This window comes from Calidris pugnax, unplaced genomic scaffold (assembly GCF_001431845.1).
Source record: "Calidris pugnax isolate Ruff unplaced genomic scaffold, ASM143184v1 scaffold18, whole genome shotgun sequence".
In the NCBI taxonomy this organism is placed as follows: domain Eukaryota; kingdom Metazoa; phylum Chordata; class Aves; order Charadriiformes; family Scolopacidae; genus Calidris; species Calidris pugnax.
Genome location: NW_015090812.1, coordinates 20,509,983 through 20,528,517, shown reverse-complemented (window position 1 = coordinate 20,528,517; position 18,535 = coordinate 20,509,983). Strand labels below are relative to the sequence as shown.

General features: G+C 37.5%; 1 protein-coding gene across 2 annotated transcripts; it reads right to left on the bottom strand.

Moving 5' to 3' along the window:
* Window positions 1-892: 892 nt before the first annotated feature.
* Window positions 893-16,695, bottom strand: RNPC3 (RNA binding region (RNP1, RRM) containing 3). Of its 2 annotated transcripts, none has more exons than XM_014939450.1 (15): window positions 16,459-16,695; window positions 15,348-15,395; window positions 14,096-14,214; window positions 12,848-12,928; window positions 11,998-12,109; window positions 11,436-11,504; window positions 10,070-10,218; window positions 9,001-9,126; window positions 7,981-8,117; window positions 7,025-7,186; window positions 6,759-6,853; window positions 6,621-6,679; window positions 5,959-6,091; window positions 4,958-5,030; window positions 893-2,069 (listed from the first exon to the last, which is right to left on the bottom strand). In XM_014939450.1, exons 1-14 carry the CDS (start codon window positions 16,678-16,680, stop codon window positions 4,971-4,973), a joined length of 1,572 nt encoding a protein of 523 aa, XP_014794936.1. In that variant the 5' UTR covers window positions 16,681-16,695; the 3' UTR covers window positions 893-2,069; window positions 4,958-4,970. The 2 variants fall into 2 exon arrangements, with proteins under 2 accessions (XP_014794936.1, XP_014794937.1); XM_014939451.1 differs by having other exon boundaries at window positions 893-1,121.
* Between the last annotated feature and the right edge of the window lie 1,840 nt (window positions 16,696-18,535).

The window sequence follows — 18,535 nt, the reverse complement described above, 5'->3', positions numbered from 1 at the left end:
GCCTATTACTCCAAATATAGATAAGATAAGATAACAAACAACTACACAGTCCACATGGGAACACAAGCAAATAAGCTATGGAGAATTCCAGTAAAAGCATTTTAAAGTAATCTGTTACATCAGTTCATCTAGAAAAAAGAACAAAGATACACTTATTTTAGTTCAGCAGTTAATACTAGTGATTTAGTCTGTTTGCAGCTGGAATGATGACAAAACAAAAGCCTTTACACTTGCCTGTTATCACACAATCAACTATGAATTATGGAATAATTTTCCCCTAAAATCCATTGGACCATCTTGCTGGGTAAATGTTATTCCAATGTTTCCCATATGGTTTTGGAAAGTTACACTAAACTTCCTAGTATGTAACAAATCTTGCTATGTGACCTCCCCAGCATTGCTTTTTATTAAACCCAGTTCAACAGGGCAAGGACCACACCTACACTGGTTTAACACTGTTTTAACTGCTACCTTTATTTTAATTACTTTAGTCTCACTAGTTCTCTCTCGTATTTTTCAAGATGTGGATGAACAATTAAAGTTAATTACTAAGGAAAAAACAGTGCCTAATTTCCACACTACCAATTCACACCAGTGCACTAGTCCTCCCTCCGTAGGAGACAAGACAAGAAAGAGATACTCACTAAGACTATCCTTAGATTTTTCTTATCTTTTAACCCTGAAACAGTAACAGTTAAATATCACACTCATGGAGGTGCATAAAAATATATACTCTGAATCATCTGAATCATGCTGCACAGCTACAATTGGACTGTTCACCTTTTCAAAAAAACCCAACCCGTCTGCCCCACCCCAAACACGTCCTCCTCCTCCTCCCGCTCCAAAACGCCGCAACAAAACAGAAGTCAAAATGAAGAGAAAAAGGCAAAACTAAGAGAAACGAAATAATTTATTAGAGATTTCACAGGCAAACTAACATACATTTATGATTTAAGTTTTGTGACAGTTTAAAGACATCTGGAATCTTTAAGATGAGAAAGTTTATACTCTGGCTTAAATACTTTAGAAATGCTACTACGCACAGTTCAAGAGTCCTGATGATTACACTGCTTCTTCCCCCAGCTTGATAATACTTGAAAGAGATGGAACACAAAAGGGACCTGGAACATCACAAAGGCATGTTAAAAGTGTGAACCAGAAAATACTAGTGTTATGCTTTCATTTCATAACTAAATTGAAAGATGCTTAGTATTTAGAAAAATGCTGAATGTCCAAAAAAAAATTCTGACTTAACAGACACAGGCTGCATTAATTTTATATTACGGTAAGTTAAACAATAATGTAATATGAAGCCCACAAGAAAAATGTTAGTCCCTGGCAACACTACCTTGGTGCATAGTACTATCTGGAAAAAAAAAAAAAAACAACCCCAAAAAACCCAACCAATAGAAAGGTAACAGTGATTAATGGTTCAATTCAAAATAATTCATTGCAAGATCTTGTTAGATTGTCTTCTCTACTCAAAAAAAAAGTAGTAAGGAATGTACAAACTAAGTCAACTATAGATTTCTCATATACCAGGACAACAATAATAATCAAATTATCTAAAATACTGGCCAACCCTTTAATATTATTAAGAATTGCTCTGCAACATATTTTAAACCGACTTATTATTATTATATTTGAAGAAAAACAAGATTAAGTCCTCAGTGTGAGCTTAGCATAGCTCCACACACATCAGTGGAACACTTCTAGCTCACACAAGCTAAGGAATTGGATCACAAATTCAAGTTATACGACCTCTGAGGAAGAAGGTGGAGGCCACCTTTTAAGAAAACTTCATTGTGTCTATTCACACAACACAGACAACTCATTGATTTATTCCCCCTCCGCACCCCGCCCCCCCTCCAAAAAAAAAGTGCCCTTTGCTTTTAAAATTACCAGATAGTATCAAGCTCTAAAACCTGTAAACTCCTCCCCATACCTACTCTATATGAAAACTTAGATGTCGTTGAGTGCTACGGGAAACATTGCACAAAAAAAGGATACAACAAGAAAGGATACACTCTGCATGACAGTATTACTGCAGAATTTACGCAGGAATGTTTCTAAAGAAGAACAGCAGAATGTGGTTTAATTTTACTTGATTCTCATTATTGCACACACATAACTTTATGCTACCTATCAAAAAGCAAATATGCCTCTTGATAAAATACAGTTTTGACCACTTATGAGATTCAATGAGAGCTGATGAGTCTACCAACACTAAATTTCATACTTAAAACGAAATAAAATTCTGATAACTTGAACTACTAGGACAACACCAGATTTTTGCGTCTCATTAATTCTCTTTCAAGTCTTTGTATTTTAAAGACTTGCTTTTTCTATCAGGTCTGAAACCCAATCACATTTCCATTCAATACAGGCTTTCAAGTCACTTCTTCCCTATGAAGAAGTGGGGACCTCTCAATGTCAGTTTCTTCTACATAACCTTTCTCCCAAACAGGTGTATTTAACTACAGAAAAAATAATCATCCCAAATACCAATTGAAATTTTTCACCAGTCCCTCACAAAAAACACATTTCAGCCAGCAAGGAGTTACATCGTATTTTTATAAACCATACATATTGTTTTCTCTACAAAGGATAACACCTCTGTAGAGAAAATACTCAAAGTAATAAAAAATATTTGCAATAGCATTTCATGAATTTAAGACAGCTTCTTCCTGTCTAAAAACAATCACAAGTTTAACTTATGTCAATTTAGTTGGTAAATAAAAAAGAACAATAACATTGATACTCAGGATACAGCTCAAATTTTAAGTCCCTCAAGTGTTTGCATAAACTTGTTTATATGCATATTTATGTTTCAAATGAGATTCTGACACTGTTCTTCCTTACAGACTCATATTTCTATCATGGAATTTTGCATCATAAATCAGCATCCATAAGAGTATTCCAGCAGGAACTGGAAAAGTTAGTCATGCAGAAACAGGGTTCAGTTTCGTCATTAGTTGGGAAGTGAAATAAATATTTTTAATTAAACCTCACGGATCCATAGAAATCTGTATTAGTCTGCAGCACGTTCTGTGATCTTTACATACAAATGGTAAAGGTAAGGAAGACATTCTGCCCATGATACATTAAATCAAGGGCACCAAAGTAACTCATGTAGACTTTCAAGCACATCAGTCATTCTTGTGTAAGTACATGTTCTCTCACCCAAAAAAAGAAAAAAAGCTTCTGAGCTGACCAGCAACATGATTAATAACCAAATAACACATCATTATTTTCTTTGCGTAATTTAAGTATTAACTAGCATTTTTAATGAAGTCAGAATAAGACTTAACATACAAAATTACTTGGAAAGATACGGAATTCCTAAAAGAAGAAAAGCGTTCAGACTTCATTCACAAGGCCTTCCAATAGCTAAAATACTTCAAATTTCTTTTTTGCATTTAAAGAAACCTTAGGAATTTTCTTCTTATTAGACACTGGATAAAATAATATAAATAGAAGGTTTTTTCTAACAAGGAAGCATGAAACAAGACTGAAACATTCCCATAAACCCTTGTTCCCAATAGAATACTTTAGCTAAGGCTCATTTCTCTCTTTCCAATGACTAATACAGAAGAATGCCTGTAAAAAAAAGTGATCTTTAATTTGATAAAATTAAATAGAGATTTTGCAAGCCACAAATCAGTAACTCAAAATAGGAACTGTTAACACCAAAGAGCATCTTGAAAGTGAGGGAAATGTGCTCAAATACAATCTGATGAAAAAATCCTTAGACGAATAACAGAAAAAGAAACCTACAATTAAAGTAACTGTTATGAATAGAAATACTACCCTCAGAGTAACCATACTGTGAGGTATCCAACCAATTTTTACAAAAACAGCTGTTCACATCCTTTATTTAAAACTTTCCCCCCCCCCAAAGTAACAATGACCAGAACATCCAGATTAAAAACACACCCTGGAGTTAACAGAAAATTTCAGAAGAGCATTCAGACTAATCTTTGAGTTCACTTGGTCTTGGGAGGAGGCTCAACTGTAATCTGTAATTAAGCTAAACAACCCTTTAAATTTGAGCTAGCTCACCTATCAGTGGGTGCAGATTGAGAAAGAAGTGGTTCCAATTCTCGCACCAGTTACTTCATGTGCCAATTTGAGACAGTTCACTAGTCAAATGCTTTTAGGCCATTAAAACCTTCATAGTTAAATTAGAACTGATTTTGCTTGAGCTACTGTCATATAAAGCAAATACTTAGAGTGAGCAGTAAAGCTATATTGTAGGAAATAAAGTTAAATAGTGACTACTTTCTGCTAAAAGTTACTTCCCCATCAAGTTTAGACAATAATGCCCAAAATCAGGACCTATGCATCCCACAAAGTATCAGTGCAACACTAAGTAGCACTTTCTGACACAGTATCCTTTTCTTAAGCCACGCAAGTTTAAAGGATGCTGTCACAGTACCAAGTGCTAACTTTCTGAGGTTAGGAAAGCAGAAGGACCTTTACAGAGCTAGCAGAAGTGAGTTTATTACTGGAAACAGTTCTTCAGGATCCTTTTACAGTGGCAGGAATGGAAGGGAAAGAGAAGAGATGCAACTGTCTTCAAAGCCAAAACCCCGTACGGTTACTACAAGGTAATGACCAGATTCCACAGAGAATTCTACTCAGCTCCCCAGATTAAGGATCAGAGAAACTGACAACTACCCTAGGATATGAGGATTAGGGAAACGGCAGTCTCCAAATTTCTAACAGAGGAAGAAGCAACATTTTAAACTTACACCAACTATACAACTTGCATTCTGGTTTTCTGATATAACTGCGCATTTTAAAGAAAATTGTGTGGAACAATCCCCCTCCATCATCACTATTTCTACAGCAGATATCGAAAAGACAATAAACAAAAACAAACAAAAAACCAACAACAAAACAAATGAACGAAACCCCCAATCTATTTGTTTATTTTCAGGCAAAGAATCCATACCTTGCGCAGTGTTCTACTTTTTTCTTTTCCCTTCATTGGCATCCTGTTTCGGTCTAGCTGAACGAGCAAATTGCTGAGATTCTGTTAAGGACTACAAGTGTCAATGATAAACAGAAGCCAAGCAATAAGCAAAAAAGAAGTATTATTTCAGCAAAAGACAGTTTAAGAAGCGGCCTTTATCTGTGAATCAACTCTGCTACACTGTTAAATATTATAACAATAGTGTCTATTAGTCAAAGACTAGGACCTCACTGATCTGCAGTACAAGAAGATTTTAAGAGCCTGCTCAAGATTTTACACCACCAAGTAAATAAGGAGAGCTACCCTGGAATGGATTAGGTGCAAACAGAACAATAATAGCATGACAAATGCTTGATATTTAAGCCTTCATCCCAGCAGGGTAATTCCATAACTTTGATATCTCAGTGGGTATCTGTGAGGAAACAAGCTAAAATGAACAAGAGTACAAATAAAAGGAAATAAACTACAAAATGTTTTAGTGAAAAATAAGAAAAGACAGGAAGAGATTTAAAACTTACAGACAAAAGCCAGGGCGACACAATCAGGCAGTGTAGAAATCTCAACATGTGGGTCTCACAGGCCCAAACAGTAATTGACAGTTCAGCTGGAGAAGCAGTCTAGAGACTATTGATCCTGATAGAAACATTTCTTGATGTTCTTGATTCTGCAAACACCAGCTTAACCAAGTCAAAAAGCCTACTTAAACAGAATGGTCATAGAAACTAAATTATATCTTGCATTAAGTTTGCAGAACCAAAGAGCTAAGACTAGAAAAGTAATTTTATTGTCATAAATAAAGCACATTTCCTGTTTTAGAAGGGATGCTTCTATATATTTTTCAGTTATAAAATTAACAATATTACACTATGCTACGCTGCCTGGCTTTCTTAAGGTATATCCTCTTTCCAGAGAGCAATAAAACTAGAGAATGACAGATAGATTACAAAGAATAGAACGTAACTATTTGAGGAAAAAGATACAACCACCATGGGTTTTTCAAATAAGACATATCCATTTGCTTCTTTTAAAGCTTTAGCAGCTGCTTTTTCGTTAGGAAGTCCAATGAAAGCCTGTCCCTTCATACGACCTTCTTTCATCAAACGTATATCAAACCTAGAAGCAAAATTGAGAATTTTGAATTACTCATGTTTAACCGCACCTTCATATTTCATAGCACAAATATAATGATCACACTTCAAGTTGGAAAAAATGCAGAAATGGGAGAAGAGCCTACAAGCAGGAATTATGTCACTGGAGATCACTTTGCCTGGGGAAAGCACTTAGTAAAAAGTGTTTAGACCATAGGATGGCAAATTGGTGTGCAAATGTAGTAAATGACATATGCAAAACAATCAGATATACAGAATTAACAGTGCTGATGACTGAGTGTGTCTCAGCAAATAAACAATAAGTTTGGTCACAAAAATATACAGGTAAAATAGCAGGGTCTTCAGATACTTAAAAAAACCAATTCTCTTTCTGTACTTGTGATAAATGAAGATGTTCAGATGAAACGTTTTTTCTTTATACAGAAGCATAAAGAAAAAAGTTAAGATGACTAGTTTTTAAATCAAAGTTTTCACCAATATTATAGACATTAACATAAAAGGCTTAATTTTAACCAAGTATCAAATTAACTTACATATTTCGTTCTACTTCTGACTGGAAGTCAACATATCTTCCAAAAATGAACTTGAGATCCTGAAATTAAAGGGTAGGTATAAGAGGAAAGCTGATAAAAAACCCTTTTGATAAATATTTAATTTGCTTCTTTACCTACCTTTTCTTGAACTTGTTTAGCTAAATTCTTCACATATATCCTGCAATTTGGATCACCTGGCTCATAGTTTTTGAAAACAGAAAATTTTTCCATTTCTTGAAGAAAACAGAAAAACAGACAATGTTTTAGGTCATTTAATTATTTTGCATTTTTGTTCAGTATAAAATAACCAAATTTAATATAATCAATTAATAAATACTTATTTAAACTATTTGTTGCAACAAATCGAAGAGCTACTATTAGGTGATTTATTCTCACAGTTATACCTTCTTTAGAAAGTCTGTTCTTTTCTAGATCCCTTCTAGAAATAAATTCTGATGGTATTTCATCATCCTCCTCTTCAGTTTCCATTTTATCATTTGAGATTGGAGCTGGGAAAATCCTTCCAAAGCCTGTATTATTGATTTCTTCTGTGGTTGCATAAAGGTCTGAAATTTCAACACATTATATAAGTGGTTTGCATATTTATTCACAAAAGGATCAACATCAAGCAAAAAAGTATACTCTTTCCAGTACCATTAGTAGACTTGGTAAAGAAATTTGAACAGATCCTTAAAGAAATGTGTCCTAATCCCTGGTTTGACAAACACACCAGCTCTATATGGTCCTATAAAATCAACTGTACTACAAATAAAAGCCATGGCATATGCCAGTTAAACTAGCCTTGCAGCTCAAGCCTGTATCCATTTTAATGGTTTATCTAATTTTCATTCAAAGAAACTGTGTATTACTGTAAAGTACCAAGACACATAGACTGACCCTATAAGAAACCATCACACCTCATTGCTATTATCGCCCAGCATTTTTATAGCAGATAATCAGTGCATCACAGAGGAGTTGGCAATCACTTGAATGCTGCTCTCTAAGAGCTGGAAAATTCAAAATTAGCCTGATATATTCAATTACACTATATAATACTGAGAATGCATTTGTAACATATTTTCTAAAAACACCTTAACATTTAAAAGAGAGTGCAATTTACCATAAACACACAGATCACAAAGGAGAGAAAGAGACCTTTAAAATCCTGTAGATCCTTTACCATACCAAAGCACAGAGTTCTGTGACAAGGTGAAAGTTGGTGTTCTTAAACAAACCCTGATACTATTTACGAAAGATCTAAAACAAAAGGATGAAAGAATTCCCTGTCCTAAATTTTAGCAGCCTTCTACACATCGAAACCACATTAATTTAATATTAAATACATTTGAAGTACTCTTACCATTTTTTTCTTTTTTTTCTGAGTTTATCTGAAGAACAGCTGGGATGTCAGTAGTAATATGGAACTCTATTTTCTTATGACCTACATGCTGTGGCTGCTCAAAGACATCTGAAGGTGACAGCGTAGGGTGCAAATTACTGTTTAAAACAACAACGTGTTAACTAAAGAATCAGACACTGATGAATGCATAGCTGAATACAAGATTTCTTCCAGATAGATTTTATGCTGTTTATCAAAAATACATGAGTCCTCCATTTCAGGAATTTCATCCCATATAGTTCAAGTTGATTAAAACATTGTGAATACAGTAAGTACAGCTGGCAGTGAGAGCAAAACCAAGAATTACATACCACATTACAGTACAGACAGGCACTTATGAAAAAATTCATTAGTAACTTAAATACAAAAAAATAACTGGCCTTGCTGCTGCTCTCATGTAGCATAGAAAATATACCAATTTTTTTTAAAAAATATAACAAATCACTTGGAAGAAGGCGGCAGCTATTAATAAAAATGCATTTACTACTGATCATCACTACGTAGAAATATTACACTGGTGTCTACTGTGCCATAATACTGCCGTTTCAAAATCCAAAATTATTTAAAATCAAATCAGCTTTTAACCTTCCAGTATCATCCATTTTTAAAATGATTTTAAATTTTTATTTTAAGATGTATGCCAAACAATAAATCCAGCTTGCTTCAGTCAGGGCTGTGATAGGATATTGTTTTTCTTTTTTATGAAAAAGGAATTCTGATTAGTTTGATAGCAGGAGAAGCACAGAGCTTGAATCAGGCACACTTTACAGATTAAGGTTGTTGAGCAGACTCGAGTTCAAATTACATGAAAATTTAGACCTTCAGAGCAATAATAGACCAACTTTACTACCAAATTTATGTATCAGTGAAGAATGCTTGTTTTCAAACAGCAACACCAAAGCAAACATGATACAGAGAATATCATTTAGTAAAAGGAGTAATCTTCCAAAAAAGTGCAAAAACCCCAGAAACAATACAAACCTGTGGGGAGTACACACAGGAACATTCAGTAAGTCTTTAATTCTTTGCTTTTTTCTAACACTCCGTCTCTTTGTGTTTATTGGTCTTTTAGGCTGAAGGGTTGCTAATTCCATCAACTTGGTCATTCTATTAAAAACAAAAATTAAAAAAGAACCAATGTGGTTTATAGTTAATTTGAAAATAGTGATTTTGAAAACCCTTCCCCCTTCCTGAAAGCCCTTGAAATATAACTTTTCAGAATATGGTTATAAATCTAGCTACCTTACGACTGAGACTACAGCAATAAACTGTAACACATAGAAAATTGATAAACGCAGAGAGAGCACTTAGGTGACCGGTCAAAATTGTAATGAGTTAAATGATGTCCCTTCCTTCCCAAGCATGCACCTAATTAAGAGAATGAAGCTGGAGAAATGCTAAGAAGCACCAAGCAGAACCTTTTCTTATACCATTTCTATTCAACAGGACTGCCTTTTTCCAGATGCATTTATTTTTCTGAATATAGCATAGGAACTTTCTGATTTACTTTTCAGTTTAAACAGCAAATAAAGAAAAATTGCCTCTTCATTTAGTATTAGATTTAAGGAAAAGCAGCTATGATACAATTCAGTCCCAAAACTGCAAGAGAATCCTCAGCACACGTGAATTCCCATTAGTATTACTTCTAGCAATAGGCACTGATGTACAAAGAATGTTTTGGAAGTAAGAGTGCACATATGATTCAGGCTAAGTAGCTTACTCAATTAAGACGCGGAAAAATGAAGAATCCACAAAACAAATAAATTATTGCTTTCTTCTATCTCCACTCGCTCTTTATTCTGAGGTTTTGTTTTGTGGACATGGGAATAAATGGTGAATTGCATACCATTTGGCCATTTTCCTTCTCTTGACGTAATTCAAAACAGCACTGTCCTGTTTTTAAGTTGCTCTGGAGTTTCCTTAAGCATCTGGAAAGATTATCTATATACTGCAAACTTTAACAGTGTTATTTGCTGAAGTAGAATCTAGAAAAGTAAAAACACCCCTTTAAAAGAGCCCAGAAGCTTGTAAACGACTGTAAAATCCCTACCTCTCCTTCTCCTCCTCATTATCACTTTCATATTCTGATTCATCTTCACTAGATGGTTGCTCTTCTTCCTCTTCAGGCAAAGGAGGCTCTTCAGGAGGCAGAGGTGGGATTGGGGGAGGTGGCACAGGCACTGGTAAATACTCTTCATACTAATTACAGGGGAAAAGTTAAAAAAAATTATGCATCTTGTTTTTCTTTACATAACAAAAACGGTCAAAGCAGTAAGTTAGAAGCATTTTAAAACCACATTTATAGCAATCTATTTTAATAAACTACATTACTTTAAAACTTTCCACAAGAAAACAATTGCCTGCTTTCTGAAGCATAACAGTAAATGTTTTCATTCTTTTAATTTGACAACTGGGTTTTTACTTTGCACTCAGGTTTAAGGACTTCCCTGGAAGAAATGTGGTCATATGGGAAGAGGTCTACACACCCAAGCCATCTCAGTTTCTACACTGAACCTTCCACCACCTATCAGTTATATTTCTACCTCTGTAAGGAGTAAGGATTTCATAAAAAGCATCAGTTTTTTCACTGAGATTTAAAAAAACACACATAAAGAACTCCCTATGCACAAAACGATCTCCAGCCAGCTGTAGTAACAATCTTACTATACCTACTGCACTGATGGTACTTTTAGGTACCATCAGTTCCATAAGGCACTGATGTCTTCTGGCATTAGAAATACTCTGTACCCTTTAGAAACTGATCTAGGAATTTCAGGGACTGGCCTCTCAAACTTACTATTCTTTCAATTAATGCAAGACTATTAATGCAAGTCCTCACTTGCTCTGTCTTCTACTGGCAGTCAAACTATCACAGCAACAGAGAACTGAGACCACAAAGCTGGTATTTCTATTCGGCTTTGGAACAGATCCCCCTAAGCCTCTGTCAGTTTTAAAACTGCCTCTCTTTAGAAAACATCCTGGAGACAGAGCAAGTTAAATGCAAAAGCATTGTGCAGTCTCACTAACAATCTGAATCTAATGAGAACTCCAAAGAAACACACGGATCAAAGAACTCAGCACATCTTCATAAGTCAACGGGCTAACTGCATTCTTTATTTCCGGTATCTGTAATGTGATGCTATAACATCCTTTTTTTTTTTTTTTTATACTCAACAGTCTGAAATATTCCAGTGCTACTGCCATACATGTATACCTCTTTGTTCTAAATATAGATAAAAGGATTTCTTCAGAAGACTAATATGCACATTTTGGCCAGAGTAATGCAGCAGTATTTGCCATCGTCTAGAGATTTCTGTAACTCTTAGAAATTTGAACTTAGATCTCCTACCATGTTGCTAACATTTTACATTGTGAATCCATTTTACAGTACTTAAAACATACAATAAAAAAGTTACCATGGGAGGGCGAGCAGTAATTGGTCCAAAAGGTGGGGGAAGATTCATTTTATTCATAAGATGAAGTACCTGGAATGATTCAAGAAAAGTAAGATTTCCTTTAAATAAATACATAAATGAAAATAGTTCCCTGCTAGGTATTAGAGTGGATAAGTTCTAGCAGGTATAAATCAGCTTCAGTTTAATGAAGACACAACTACATTGGTTATTGACCAATGTGAAAGCCTGGGCTTGAGATCCAACACTAATGGTAAATATGAGCAACACCCTAAAAAGGCTAATCAAAAAGTAAAGCATCATCTCAGGATGAAATTCTAAGCACTCAAGTCACATCTAATTAGGAAGATCATATCCAGTTAAGTCTTCAGTGTCATTGAAGTAACATTTACTTCTGGTCAATGAAATCTTATTATCTTAAGATAGTAAAAAATTAACATTGGTTAACACTATCACAGGAAAACTGACTTAATATTTACTATGGCAAAAAATATTTCTGTGGATAATTAAAAGAGGAAAAAAAGAGACATTTTTATACTTTCTTTTTTGCCATTTTTTTACTTACCTGCACATAAAATTTGGGCACACTTGCCAAGGCATTTGCTATATTTGCTAGAATTGTACTTGAAGGTGGTGGATACAAATATTTGAGGCAAGAATTGATGGGAAACGTGAGGCTGAGGAAAAAAAAGATTAAAAACAAGGAATCTTAGCACTATCATGACATAATGAATGATAACAACTAATGATTACTAGAGGTTTAACTATTAATTATACTTTATTATTTAAACTATATTATAGTTAATTGTAATTTCCCTGGAACAGTTCGGGCCACTTACATTATGTCTTTAACATCAGGGAGCAGAGCCCTAATGCGTGACAGACTTACTGGGCTTGGGCACAATGAAAGTATCAACAGACGCAGAAAGCCTACAGCACAAAGAAACAATCAACATGTCCAAAACCAAAAGCACAGCATAGCATGCTGTACAAACATCACAAACTCAGTGCTCACATTGCTGGATTTATTAGCCCCCAAAGAAATATATTTTTTGTGTATGCAAAAATGCAAATGGAGAAAGAGAGAACAAAAAAAACTCTGGAAAAACAAAAGGACAAATTACCCAGTCCTCACACTCTTCCTGAGAAAGCAATGCATCGCACTAGAAGGCTATTATTAGGCAATCCTCAACCTCATAGTTCAAAGCACAAGTTGCTACTCAACTGTGAGGTTCTAAACTTGAAGAACTTCATCTTTATGACAATTCCTACAGCTATGCATGTGGGACAGTAGCATACTATAAAACAAACAAGAGAATGCAGCATACCACATCCTCTCTTGTTCAAGGCTGTATAACTTTTATTTCAAAATAAACTGTAACAGAATAAAATATGAAGAAAAAAAAAACACTAACCCATGGTTGGGTGCAATTCCATCCTCAATTTTAACACAGTTTGGTTCTTTCTTCTCTTCTTCTTTCACTGGTTCTTCTGAACTGAAAAGTAATTTAGCATTAATTAAAATGAGGCAAAATTTAAGTGACCACATTATGTATGAAATATGTTTAATCTCATATATTAAAAATATAAGAAGTAGGTTAGTATGGTGTTTTTAACTTCTTTTATCAATGGCATTACTACAGGCATTATTAATTCTTAAGGATTAACACATGTGGATACTTATAGTATCAAGACTTCTAAGGCCTCCATAAATAACGATTGAGGCAGATTTAAGTAAATTTCCCTTTATCTAAATACTGCAGACTTAAATCTACTCACAGGAAAAGAACTAAAATTATTTCAGGATGCTCTCTGTTCAGAGACTGTATAAAATCAAATATATTAAATACTGATTTGTTCATATTCAGAGAGTGGAATAAATAACTTTAAACCTCTATAAATACCTTATAAATACCTACAAAACCTCTATAAACAACTTAAAACCTCAAGCACTATCACATACCTTCTATCACTTAGTTACATATTACACAGTTAAACTTGAAAGCCTAACTATGTAACTTACTTTTTTAACTAAGTACTTGACAGACAATTGAAACCCAAACTATCACAGTTCTTGGTCATGCTAGCATTAGGATTCATTAGTATTTTTGGTTCTGTTTTGTTGGGTTTTTTTAATATTACATATTCTTTTGAAGAAAGACTTGGACAGTTTTGTTTGTTCTGCTCATGCATCAAACTAGCTAAATGCAAATCAGCTCCAGCCTAGAAACCAGTGGCTATAATAGTATAGTCTTATACCAGCAGGTATGCCAGCAGGTGACAATTCTGCCTACCTCTCAGATTAGAAAGAAACATCAGGAAAGCATTGGATGAGTTGTTTAATAGCAAAAGAAAATTATAACCCTGACACTCAAACCAAGTAGAAAAGTTTTTTAAAAAAACAGGGAACCTGTGCAACACAGAGGTCAGCTTACACAGACTGGAATCTTGCTCTGTAAATGAGAGCAAACAGGACCATCTGCTGATTAAAGATATTAATAACTATAAAATACAGATGGGAATTATTACATGATGATACTGAATGAAACAATATTAAATGGCTATGATTTAGCCTTTGACTTAACGGTACTACATAAGTATCACAAATAAGGAATTTCTTTTCCTTGACCACAAACATAGAAACTGAATTATTATGCACATACCTTTTACAATTCTCTGAGACAGAAGGCTGGCTAAGTACCTGCACACTATCTTGCTCCTTCGCAAACTCAACAACTAAGGTGTGACCTAAAAGTTTCAGCTGATGCAGTCTTGACAAAGCCTTCAAATAATTATAATAAAGAAAAGAAAGAAAGGGAATAGGAAAATGATCAGAATTATTTTGAAGCATAACTGTTGTTTCTTTGGTTGGCAAACTAGCCATAGGATGCAGCCCCACATGCTTTAAGCTCAGTGTGTGCCAGTACAGCCACAGGTAGTTCTGCACCGTTCCTGCACTCAAAGCCCTGCTTTTAGCAGCCTCTTTCCTGCTGGCAGGAAGGAAAAAGATGAGGTTGCACAACTAGAAACACTGCAAAGACTTAGGTCACCTGAACACAGTAGTAAGGCTGCAGCCATTACAATGGTACTTATCACATAACCTAATAAATCTCTGTTATTTCAAGTAACCAACCTCTTGCTCTTGAACTACGAACATGCTGAAGTCCATTAGTAATAGCTGGGAATTTTAAAATCAAGATTCTTAACAGTCACACTAGGAAGCTTCAACATTCTGCAAATCCGGATTCTGATAAAGCAACCTAAATTCACCACTATTCACCTCACATAATCTTTGTAACTTTTTTGAGTAGTACTTTACAGCATGGCTAAAAAAAAAAAAAATAAAAGTAACACCAAAAAAACCCCAAGGCATAAGAGGGAATTTCAGGACACAGGCTTTTTGCCAGATTCATGTTTTAAAAGCATTATTAGTATTACCTTTTTGGCATCCATGTCCCCTATTAACATGGTAGTTTTCTTCTTCTTATCATAGTTGGGCATTTTAGTCAGTCTTGAATTGTGTACACCACTATGTCTGAATTTTATGGCAAATATGCAATTATGCAGGAGACAGGTAAATGATGTTTGGTTTATAGTTTATATATAAATGCACACACATCCTCAACAAGGCCCTGATCAGTCTCAACTTATGTAACTTTGTCATGCTCTAAATGAGAGATTGGATCAGAAAACTTCCACATGACCCTTCCAACCCACTTTTCTTATGACTCTACAGAAACGTTCATTTCATCAAATCCTTCAAACTTCTCCTGAAACAGAACTCTAACATTACATTCCTTTGCTTTTTTTTTTGCTGACACTGAGTACTAGTTGACGTGTAAAACATTTTAGAGCCCAAAAGGCAACTCAGAGAAGTGCTTTGCTAAAACATTCAATAACCAATTCAACACAAACCTTCACAGCTGCGTTTTCACTGGGAAAAGTAGCAAATGCAGTATGTTTCTAGAAAAAAAAAAAAAAGAAGTCATACTGGATTCCAGTAAAAAAGCTAAGAAATTACATGTAAAACATATACTCACAAGTAATTTGTAAATTCAAGTTTACATATTTGAAAGCTTCCAAACAGTAGCCATTTAACTCCTATGTGGGGCAAAGGTGAAGGACTAAGGAATATTTTTTTTTAAGAATTTAGGACAAGCTTCTCCTGCATTCAAAAATTAAGACAGGAACTCAGCAGTTTGAGAAATACAAGAAAACTAATTTTTTTTTCTAGTGAGCAAAAGGCATCCTAAACTGCAAGCAAGTACCTATTGATAATGAAGTTTAAACCTCTTTTCAAAAAAGGAAATTTATTTACGTACTTCTGAAGTATAAAAAAACCTCAAGTTTTCCAAATTAGATCAAATTCTGGCAGAATACACAGTTCATCTTAAATTTATTTTAACACACTGTATTACTTCATCTTGCCGCTACGTGATTGGGTATTAAAACCTCAAAACATTAGCACTGTTAAAATAGCAGCTACCAGAAAATTCATCACAAAGTCAATGGTGAGTGACCCTGTCAAAGAAAGCACGACCCCAAGAAAAGCTGCAGACATCATTTATCTGCAGTTCTGCAGGAATACAAGGCTCCTCCCCACCAGTGTTTGCCACCTGACAGATACTCCTATGCTTTTGTAATTTAGAGGAAGACAAAAAATAAAGATCTCTAGAGACGGACCCGTGAAATTGCATCCCTACGCCTCCAACAGACACTCTTGTGCTGCTTTTCCGCTGCCTTATTCCTAACGACTAGCGAGGCCAAAGCTGCGGGCAAGGCACGGGGCCTGCAGCGGGCGGGAGACGGGACCCTGGTGTCAGGAGCCCCCTCGACCACCCCGCCTCGGCCCCGCGGCGCTCTCCCGTCACCGCTCCGGCCCGGGCAGGGGGAATGCAGAGCCCTGACTCGGCAACCACATTCACCCCCTCCCTGCGGCCCGCTCCCCAGCCCTCAGGCGCGGCAACCCACCCAGGGCGGCAGGCAGCCGGTCTCTCCCGCCCCCGCCTCAGGCCCCGGCCCTCACCAGCCGCCCGTGGTCCGACAGGACGCGCACAGACACAGCCCCGAAGTGCTTCAGCAGATCTTCCTTCTCCGCCGCCGTTAGCTCCGCCGGCAGGTGCCGCACCAGCAGCGTCCGGCCCCGCCGCCGCGCCACGCCGGGGTGAGGCGGGACGCCGGGCTGCGGCGGGCCGACTCCCAGCCCCACGCCGGCCGCCCGCGCCTCCTCGTAGCCCGGCGCCGCCATGGCAGCACGCAGGGCCGCGGCGGAACCGCGAACACGCGGAAGCTAGTGGGGAAATCGCGCGAGATTTGAGGCGGCGGGTGGGGCCTCAAGTCTCGCGAGACCGCCGAGGCGCCGAGACAGGCAGTCGCTAGCGGGGCAGGGCGGGAAACAGCCGCTGAGGCGACCTGGCGCCGTGCATGGGGCGTTCCGGCAGCTGAGGGGCGGAAAGGCGGCCGCAGTGAGCTGCAGCGGGTAGCCTCGGCGTTATTCTGGCCCGTGTACCGACACACAGAGCAGCAGCCTCAGGGTCTGCCCGCCCCCTCGGTCTGGCTGGTGGCAGGCTTGGTGTGAGGGGTGGCAGTGAGCCATCCTTCAGGGCCATGTCTCTGTCACACCTTAGACAGATGGTATTCAGCATCTGCCTTAGTCAAATCTGAAATAATGCTCCAAAGGGAGGCGACTCTGCCCTTCTTCCCCTCCCTTAAGAGCTTGTCTTCAGACTATACATTTTAAGGAGTTGTATTGCGTTCAAAATACCATTCTCATTAACCTTTAGCTGAAGAGACTTGTTTTCCTCCAGCCACTTCACCTGAACACCAAGGTGTTAAGATCTTTCTGGCACAGATGTTAATATGCTGCCTCAGGATAGCAGCTGTTAAGCATTTGGCCAAGGCAAGGAGCATACGTGAAGCACAGCCATAATTACAACCTGTAATTATGGCCATGAGAGGGTATTCTGCAGCATGAGTAGTGAGTACAGAGGCAGTTACCAGCCAGCTCCTACTGACACCAGACAGACTGATCCAGAACCAGCCTCTTTTTCTGAGGCCAGAGGCTGTGATCTCAAAAGCAGGGAGTGGGGGGGTGGGAGGGAAATCCCCAAACTCCACTGTTGAAATCTCAGGTCTTACCACATCTAATGAGCTGGTTGCTGGCTGGCAAAAGCACCACCTGCACAGATCATTGCTGCCGCTGGCTCTGGGTCAGACTGAGCCTTAGCTCTTGATGTCACGCTCAGAACCTGCAGGGTTTGATGTGCCACTGGGGCAGCAAGAGCACTGGGGTACATCCAGGCTCTGGGACTGGTTTCTGGGGTGTACTGATGCCAGCTAAGAGAAAACATTTTTTGTAGGCTGTGCAGTGCACCTGGTCAATAGGGAATGATTGTTCGCTGTTTCTTTCAACAGAAAAAAAATAAGGCCTTCAGTCCAGAAAGTCCTCAAGGCCGCTTGTTTTCCTTGAAGGGTCATGATGGAACTGGCACTTGTATGCACCGTACACCTGAAGGGTCTTAGGCCACATTCATTTCATGACTGAACACTGACAATCTGGGAAAGATCTGGCCATTGTGGGTGGTTACAGTGGTCTCACTGAATAGATCAGATGACAGTCCAAGTTCATCCAGATGGGTTTGGGAAGGAAATGGGGGAAAGACTGGGGAAGCACAGGGTGTTCAAAAGGAATCTAGGAGAAAAGCAGAAATTTAGCAGCAATTTCTTACAGGATCCGTTACTGCATTTTTGTTGCTGTCATTAGTGTAATCTAGAAAATATTTATAAACTCGAAAACAGGTGGAAGAATTTACACAGTAAGCAGCTTACTTTCTCTCTTGATGACAGTAGCAGTACTGTTTTTTTCTGAGGCTGTTGATGCTTTGAAAGGAATACCGGCTGGCCTAGTACGTTCTGTGTGTGGCTTGTGGTTTGTATGAAGTCCAGAAGAATTCCAGGGATATGCTGGTCAACATGCAATTGTAGCAGATGGGAGAGTCGGGATTCCAAAAGCAAGTCTGCAGTGGCTGTGCTGCTGCATCCTGTTTAAATTGGCCAGACCTGTAATTCACTCCTGGGTAATAGGAGAACTTTTTATGCAGCAG

Coding starts and splice junctions, on each gene's coding strand:
- RNPC3 (XM_014939450.1), bottom strand. CDS start 16,680: ATGGCGGCGCCGGGCTACGAGGAGGCGCGGGCGGCCGGCGTGGGGCTG. Junction 10,219..11,435: donor TTACTGCTCGCCCTCCCATG/GTAACTTTTTTA, acceptor CCCTGTAATTAG/TATGAAGAGTATTTACCAGT. Junction 6,092..6,620: donor TCAGAAGTAGAACGAAATAT/GTAAGTTAATTT, acceptor TTTTGCTTCTAG/GTTTGATATACGTTTGATGA.